At 35.4% G+C, this 9,239-nt stretch overlaps 1 protein-coding gene across 1 annotated transcript; it reads right to left on the bottom strand.

The window, feature by feature from the left end:
* Window positions 1-3,343: 3,343 nt before the first annotated feature.
* On the bottom strand, window positions 3,344-4,575 carry LOC129742924 (2-Hydroxyacid oxidase 1-like). Its single transcript, XM_055734862.1, has 3 exons — window positions 4,031-4,575; window positions 3,728-3,971; window positions 3,344-3,640 (listed from the first exon to the last, which is right to left on the bottom strand). The coding sequence occupies exons 1-3, from the start codon at window positions 4,573-4,575 to the stop codon at window positions 3,344-3,346; spliced, it is 1,086 nt and encodes a 361-aa protein (XP_055590837.1).
* Window positions 4,576-9,239: the final 4,664 nt, after the last annotated feature.

Consider the following 9,239-nt stretch of genomic DNA (forward strand, 5'->3'; position numbering starts at 1 on the left):
ATGTTGAAAAACTTCAAAATCATCCAAAATGTACGGTTTCAGTAAAACATTTTAGATGTTTCCGTGTATTTTCACTGTAGATAGCTTTATACTTTGATTGTCGATTGTTCCAAATTTTCTTAATATATACAGGTTGCTCATAAACAAAATAAAGCATACGAGAGAAGCTAAATCGGACCGGGATGGCCACATATTTCTTTAAACATTTCCGAGTTTTTCCCGGGTTTATTGAGATTTATTGCTAAATCAAATTATAAAAATCAAATGTGTGTTTGATTTTTTTTTAAATTTTATGTTACAAAACGATTTTTTAAAGTAAACTTATTCTTTGGATACGATTTGAACACTGCTGTTGTAATTCGATGAAAACTTTAAATTGCAAGTTCTTTTACATACAAGATGAAAAACAATCTTGTATGTTTCAGAATATTCCTAGTTTCAGTTCAGATCTTGTATTTTCAAGTTTTTAAAATACGTGTCGTAGAAAGTATTGTATGCTTAAGTTTAAAGATAATCGTTCTTTTTGGCAACTATTTTGATGACATCCAGCAAAAATTAGACGTTCATATAATTCAATGTCAAAAAAGTAATTTCAAATAGCTTGGAACCTATTTTGATATGTTTTGTCCCAGATTTCACTGGAACCCAATCTCTTTTGTAATAAACGTCCTAGAAGCGACAAGTCATCTGAAAATCAAAGAAACCTTAACTTAAAAAAGATCTAATACATCTGGTTGGATATAATCGACTTAAAACATGAGGGACATTAAGATGACAGAAATAGAACATTTGTATTAGAAATAGAAGTAGAAATAGAAGTATTTCTATTGAAAACTCAACAGAATATTCGACCGAATATTCGGCCGAATATTCGTTTGGCCGAATAGTTGAAAAGGTCAATATTCGGTATTCGGCCGTTCGCCGAATACCACTATTCGGTACATCTCTAGTTGAAACAGTCAATAAAATGGCTGAAACGAGTTCCTTGAACAATGATCTATCGATTTTGGCAAATAAACATCAAAGATTTTGTCTCTTGATGAAAATATTTGCCCATAAAGTTGAACTTAAGGTTTCCCTAAAAGTTTTCGATTAAAGCTATCAAAGGTATGAAACTAAGGCATTATGCTTACATCAGCCGCTCTAGATTTGTTTTAAGGAAATTTTTAACACGGGCTTTGAAAATTGGTACATTATTGCTTTTTCGAATTTCTAAGTACTTGAAGTTGGAAACTTCCTCTATTTCATTATTATTGTGGATCAAAGGTGTATATGATGGCAGCTTCGTTTTGAGCCTACGAAAAACATTGAATTTTGTCTAAGCGATATTGAATGTTAAAAGATTGTTATGAAGATACTTATCTTTAATATTCAGATCACTCTCCATTTCTCGTTTAGTGGATTCTACATTCTTATTTGAATAATCAAGTATCATTAGCAAAAAGCTTCGAGATACCGTGAAGAGTGAGTTTTGGTAGGTCGTTAACATAAATTTGGAAGAGAAGAAATCCCAGATTGCTTCCTTGGGGTATGCCTATTCCTATAGGCAACTGAGAACTCACTATTTCTTTGATCTTAACTATATATTCGTGAATGCTAAAAGAAAATAGAAACCCTTTAAAAAACGATGGAATCCTAGAAATCCTCTAAAATGCAGTTATTTATTCATTTATAGTTTGTCCCGTACCCAGTAAATTTTAGGATAAAAGTGATTTTCAAGAAATATAAAAGTGGTGTTATTTTTGTTCCGCATCATGTTTAAGGGTTTCAAAGTCAAAATATTCATCGAAAAAGGTTAACTTATCCTTAATTTGCCCGTTAGAAAGATTAAAACAAATTGTAAAAGATAACTTTCACGACGGTGAGCCTTCCATTTAAAATAACAAAGGGATGCTAAATAAATACGATTCGCTAAGTGTTGAAGAAGGGAAATGCTACTGGTTGCAAAGGCCAATAGAAAATTAAATTCTTACCTTCAAATTTTAACTTCATAAATTTAAAAAGTTCTATTAAAAATCTTACAGACTTTATTTTTGAAAAAAAAAAAAACTAAACAATGCTGATCGTCGTTACCTTCGAGTTCGATCTATCTCGGGAGCTGAATCCTCATCTAGCTTGGAGCCAACATTTTACAAAATTCGTTTCGGTCGGTGTAGCGTTATAATTATTTACGTCTGGTTATTAAATTTTGAGCATGTAGTGTTTATATAGTTTGAGCAAAAATTCATTGTTGATAATTTAGAGTGTACCTGTCAAACGCACACATGGGAGAGCAAAAGTAAAACAAGAATGGAAAAATGCAAAACAAAACAATTATTGACGAATCAAAGAGTATCCCGCCAACCTGCATCATCCTAGAGCCGCAGCCAGCAGAGCGCAGAGATCTTCATCGTTGGTCATGATAAGTGCCTGGCCGGAGAAAAATCGGAAACAGAAAAGAGAAAGAAAAGTGATCCGGATCCAACAGTGAGGGTTAGTGAAACCAATCATAGTCTCCCTTCAGAATGTGCTTTGTCATGATTTTGGATTTGTAGGAACCAGTATAGAGGCGCAGCTCCGCCGAGATCCGTGGAATAGACGGTGTCAAGTAAACCGGATCGAAATCAACGACCCCATTGGGTGAGTTATTGTTTATAATACTGCACGAACCAATATTTATGCCGCGCTTGATGATCGACAGGGTCGTTTTTTGGGGCCCAACCGTTGTTGATGAGCGAAATTCCCGTCTTGAGCCAAGCAGCTAGCATGTGGCCAACAGACCCAGCCGCAGGCAGTCGGAGGTGCACCGGGCAGTTGACGTGCGCCCGTGGAGCAGTGTTGCCAGTTCCTGTGATAGTCGACCCGACGCAAAAGCTGTGATATTCCTGTGCCGAACCAACTGTGATATGGATGTTGTTCGTCTTGTTTGTCAGTTTGTGCACTAATGTAGGAAATACGGGCCCGTAAGTAGGATAAAATAATGTAAGCAAGCCTAGGTTTTTAATATGTCGTAGAGTAAATTGTGATTGCATCCACGAAGATTTGGATTTTGCGTATTTCTGTTTTGGGTAAGAGTTAGCCGTGCGGCACACACTGAAAATCAGTGGTGCTCAACTTGTTTCATCGTCATTAACGAACTCTTCGCCGTTATTTGAGTAATTAACGAATACAGAACGGGAGCGTTCTTTGTACGTAGAAGCTTGTCAATGATATTTAAGATTACATAGTGTTGACGTAGTGTACACAAACTTTTGACGATCCGGTACAAAATAACACAAGCGGGTTTAAAATTAAATATCTATATTTTTATAGAACACATTTTAAGCAAACTTTGAAGTTTTCACCATTGATGTCCGATGATAGTTTAAAGTGTCTCAAATTCCTTTTCATGCTTCACTCGGTCTTTGGTTATATCCGCTATGGTATTGCAGCCTGCCAGCAGCATAACGAAGTCCAACTCCTTTCGTAAGATGTCCAGAACATTCTCCACACCTTGCTGTCCATCAACGGCCAGACCCCAGAGAGTTGGTTTCCCAAACATCACCATATCAGCCCCAAGTGCTAGCGCCTTGAACACATCTGTTCCTGCCGTTACTCCCCCGTCGAAAATAACTATAGTAGAGTCCCTCACAGCAGCCGCAATTTCCGGAAGGGCTTCAATCTAAATGAAGATTTGGTTTGTGATTTTAAGCAATTGATTATGTTTTATGTTGAGTGTATACGATTGTTAACGTTTTAAAGAACTTACTGTTGATGGAACAGAATCTAACTGACGACCTCCATGGTTTGAGACCCAAATCCCATGAACACCGGCCTCGACTGCAGCCATGGCGTCGGCCTTGGTAAGAATACCTTTAGCGATCACAGGTAATTTGGTAAACTTGACCAATCGTTTCACATCGCTCCATGAGAGATTTTGATCCAGGAGCTCTTCATTAATGTACTGTTCTGTAATCCTCGTACCATTGAATGAACTTTCGAGATGAGCGAGCCTGAAATGATATAGATGTAATATTATTGAAAATCTTTGAGGGCTCTAAAAAATATTCACTTCAAATGAGGTGGCAACGAAAAATGTTCTCTGAGACTGGCTCTCCGCAACCCCAACGTTGGAGCATCCACAGTTAGAGCGATAGCTTGGTAACCGGCTTTTTCCGCACGACGCACTAGCTTTTCCGTTATTTTTCGATCTTTGAAAATGTACAGCTGAAACCATTTGGGCACTTTAGGGGTCGCCTCGGAAACTTCCTCCAGAGAGCTGGTAGAAAGAGTACTTAACGCAAAAAGAGTGTTCCGGCTTGCTGCAGCTTTGGCACTAGCAACTTCTCCATCCGGATGAGCCATCCGTTGCATCGCTGTCGGAGAAATCCCTATCGGCATCGAGTACTGTTGCCCGAATAATTTGACGGTCATGTCCCTTTTGGAGTGGCTCTGGAGAACTCGAGGGAGAATACGGATATTGTTGAAACTTTTCCGGTTAAGGCCCAATGTCACCTCATCGGTTGCCCCCCTCTGGTAGTAGTTGAGAGCATTCCTGGGAACAATCTTCCGAGCTTCCTCTTCATAATCCAGAATTGATACTAAAGTTGAAGTCATTCTGAAGTATGTTTGTTTAACTGTTTGATTAGTTTATTTTGAAAATGCAACCAATGAGCATTTTTTGCACCCCATGTAGCACCTGAGAAGACTGATTAATGAATAAGCCTAACAGAAAAAAATGAAGACTGCATGCATCGTGGACGATGCCCTAGGTCATGGTTGATTGCATTTGGAGGTAAGATAATTGATATCCAGTTGAAGTTAGTCGACTATTTTGCGAGGCGCTAAAAATGGATGGAGGTTTTTGTAAGCAATGTTAAAAGAAGGAAATAAGTTGTAGAAACTGTATAAAACGTGGAATTTGAGAGCATTTTTTTCTAAATGAAACATCAGACGATCAGATTTCCTGACATATACAATGATTGATAGAATTTTTGATTTTCCTTTTGCATAAAGTTTCAAAAATCAGTACAGACTGTGCATAAGATCATATGATTCCGGTGTGCTATCGCCCTAAAAGTTACAGAGGGAAACACTATTCTGATGAACCCGTTAACTCCTTCCCTAACATAATTTCTTCATACAGTATGGATGAAATAGACAAGGATGACTCTTAGACGGCTGCAGGCTTTGTATGGAAGTTTCAAATTCATATATTTTTACTCCTCCCATATCTTTTTTTATGTGTTTTTGCTGCCAAAAATCGCATTAAAAATTTTGGAAGTGATCCATCCAGTCCTGAATTAAGACAACGAGTTTAAATTTTGTATGGAATTTTGTATGTGGAAACAAAATTTTTCATCCCAAAATCGCCAGAGATGTATTGAAAATTCATAAAAAAAAACTTTGGATGAAAAATGTTCCTTGATTCTTGCAGTACAATTCATATAAACAAAGCAGAAACCTGATTTGACATCAAAAAGCTTTAGCAAGCAAAGTCTGCCATTTTTTAAATATTTTTCAAAGGATTCTGATTTTATATAAGGGACCATTCAAATATTACGTAACGCATTTAGGGGGGGGGGAGGGGGTATAGGAGTTTGTTACGGTTTGTGAATTCGATAGAAAATCTGATAAAAATGTGTTACGTAGGGGGGTGGGGGGGTCGAAAATGACCAAAAATTGCGTTACGTAATATTTGAACGGCCCCTTATGGAATGGTTATACCTTTTTTCATGAAAAACTTAGCTGCTTATCATGTTAGCAAAAAATGAAGAATAGGCAAAACTTTAAATCAAAGCCCAACTTCATTTCAAGCTTATTAGAATTTTATGAATGATTTAATAAATTTTCTTTACTTAAAAATTTCTTCTTCCATAAAAAATTAAAACGCATTGCGCTAACTCAGGGATCAACCAAATCATCTAAAATTTTACACTGATGCTTGGTGTCCCAAAAGGCATCGAAAAAACATATGGAAGTAAAAAATCAGTTTTTTCAATTGTCTTATGTATGTACATGTTGGGCAATTTACACAGAATCCAAGATCACCAATCGATCCAAAAATTTAGCAAGGTCCAAGGATAGTCCAGGATTCAGGATCCAAATACGAGATCAGAATCCGGGATCAGGATCCAGGACATTTGATAAGGAATCAGGCTCCAGAATTATGATCAGGGTTCAAGATCATCATCAGGGATTAGGACAGGCGCGGTCCTATGGAGGGGGGGATGGTTGATCGGGGTGATCCCCAAAGCGACAAAAAACCGTTATAAAAAACCCGCAAAAGCTCGAATGACTATAAAAAGTTGGAACTTTTCTTAGTAGATGTGCTTTTTAATTTTCAAAAATTTTCAAAAATTTGGAGGTGTTTATTCAACAAAAAAGTTAATTTATCACTTAAAAGGCTCAATATTGAAATAAGTCGGTCCGCCAAACTTAAGCAGCTGTAACTTTCGATTCCCTGAACTGAATTATACCAAATAACTTTTGTTGAAAAGTAACTCAACAAAAGTGTGCTGTTGAGAGTTGATTTTGAATTTGCTATTAATGAGATGTAGGGACATCTTTTGTTTTAACTGTCACTAATTTTCCTCATATGCCTAAATTAACACGAGCAAATCGTAATAAATTTTATATTTGCTTCAAATTCAGAGCTTCTAAATTCTTGATTTTGTTTTGAATTTTAATGAAATGACAAATTTGAAAAAGTCATATAGGGGGGTTAAATGGTTATAACACTGAAATACTTGATATATTTGTTCTGCTGTCATCATACATTTATTACTTTCAATATGCAGTTTCTTTTTCATTTGCTCAGATTTTTTTTTTTCTTTGCTTTTTGGACTGGGCATTTGCTCAGATTAAGAAGGAAACAATTGAAAAAATCGTTTAACTTTAAACGTACGGAATCATGTGATTTTCATTATTTGGCCTTTGGCCTTCAAGTGTTATATTGCCTTTATTTTAAGAAATTTAAATTTTAGTCAAGTAATCCATCGGAGTGATCAGTTTTCCAGTAGGCGTCTAAGAAACGTATGACTTCAATTGACCGTCTAACTTTCTAATATTTGTTTTTGTCGTTTAGGGACCAATATTTCACTAACAAATTCAATCGTTATAAAGAACAAGTGTTGATGCCGCATTTAATTCACTGTTGATGAAATTTTAAGCAGCGAAAAGCTTCCCATTAGGATTTTTTCTATTTAAAAAAAAAATTTAAATCGAAGGAAAATTTTCAATTCAGAATCAGGAAAAATCATTCTAATAGAACTTTACTTTAAAAATAAAAAGCTAATAAATATTTGAAATTTGAATATAAATTTAAATTTCTGTTTTTTTCTTCTTTTATTTACAGCTGGTTTATTGAGAATTTTTAAACTTTATAAAGGCATATCAGATGTCTTATGCTAACCTCATTTTCAAATCTAAAGTTGTGCTATTTGCACTTGCGTTTACAATGAATTTATGACTTTTTGCAAAATAAGAAATCAGGTTCTGAATCAAAGTAAAGATTCTTTTTCGCGAGTTTTTTTCACCATCAATTTTCCACCATTCGAATACGTATTATAAACTTAAAATTAATTCCTATATTATGAAATTCAAAATCAAAAATTTGAATTCCAGATTTGATTTTATTTAATTCTGATTGAAATGTATCACATCAAACATTCATATTATGGATGACTATGAAAAAAAAATACAAGTACTGCCAAACAAAATTCAAATAGGGCGAAAGTTCATATAACGCCTCATGTGGCTAATTTTTTTCTTAAAATGTCCCTGATTCGTGACGGTCTCACAATTTAGTTATTTCTTCGTCTCGATGTTTATTTCAAGACACTTTCAATAAGGTGTCATTTAGCGAAGAAAAATGAATAAGAAAAAAAATTATGATACATAGGTAGAGAATAATCTAAATTATTATTTGATGTTATAAAATTACACTAAACTCGCTAAAATAAGCTTTTTATGGGTAGGTTTTGTCCACATGGCGGCGACGTTACACGATTTGTCTATGTTTCGTGTGACCAACATCTTTTAAATAAGTGGTCGTGAATCTCGTTTTTAAGATTTTTTCCTCAGATTTAAGCTTTTTTTTTGCCTTGAGAGCATGGGAGACGAAAGCTTAAATCTGAGGAAAAAAGCTTAAATCTGTCAAAAAAGGGGAAATCTGAGAGATGTGCTCCATACGGATTGAATAGCGTTGCCGCCGCCTGGTTTTATCACGACCCTTTCGCTCGTTATAACGCGCCATTCATACAATGTTGAAAATAGCATTATTTTTCAAAACGGCCAATTTTCATTGAAAATGAACAAAAAGTGTAAAAACTACTTCTGAGGAATATTTCAGCCCAAATAAATCAACTTTGATTGTTTTCTATTGGATACATACCGGCGCGAATAAAAAACACGGTTTAGCTCTGGGGCCGTTTACATACCACGTGGACAACTTAGAGGGGGGAGGGGGAGTATGGAAATGTGCACGCTTGTCCACGGAGAGGGAGGTACTGGTTTGGGTAATGTCCACGTTGACCTATTTGCTTTCAAAGTACTTTCTAATGGTGAATAAATAATAAGATGTTTCAATCAAAATCTTAAAACTGCTAAGCTTTCCAGTTTAAGTTTTAACAGAGAGTAGCCACTCGAAAACTAGTGATTAATATGATAATTTAGAAACTAAAAAGTTTTGTAATTATTTTATTTCAGGAAATGCTTTTTCGGTTTTTTTTTCAAAATCAGCCATTTCAATAACAAAAAGGCAATAAGTAGTGTTTTCTAGCTGTCAAATTTGATTAGGAAAAAAAAATCAAATCTGTCCACGTGGACATCCGGGGAGGGGGGTAGAGGTTTTCCAAATGTCCACGCTTGTCCACGGAGGGGGAGGAGGGGGTCAAAAATCTCAATTTTCTGTCCACGTGATATCTGAACGGCCCCTCTGTGGCTTTTGATAAGGGTTTAAAAAATTAAGCTTTTGAAGCAGTTAAGTAATTTCAAATAGTGGAAAATTATTGGCATTTGTATAAAACACTTTTTTAACGAGTTCACCCGTTTTTTACTCGAAATTTTCACGCAAATTCAAATCTGAATTTTTTTTATCAGCTCTTGTTTCCAGTATAAATTTTGAAAATACATGGTTCATTGAAAAAATATGTGCACTTTTTAGCAAAAGTGTAAAATATCAAAAAGATTTAGAAAAAAAGGTTTTAACTAAATGATCAATTTTCATGAAGACTGTGAGTATCAGGTATCAGAATGGGGGTAGGCTTAATAGCGGCACG

This window comes from Uranotaenia lowii, chromosome 2 (genome assembly GCF_029784155.1).
Source record: "Uranotaenia lowii strain MFRU-FL chromosome 2, ASM2978415v1, whole genome shotgun sequence".
NCBI lineage: Eukaryota > Metazoa > Arthropoda > Insecta > Diptera > Culicidae > Uranotaenia > Uranotaenia lowii.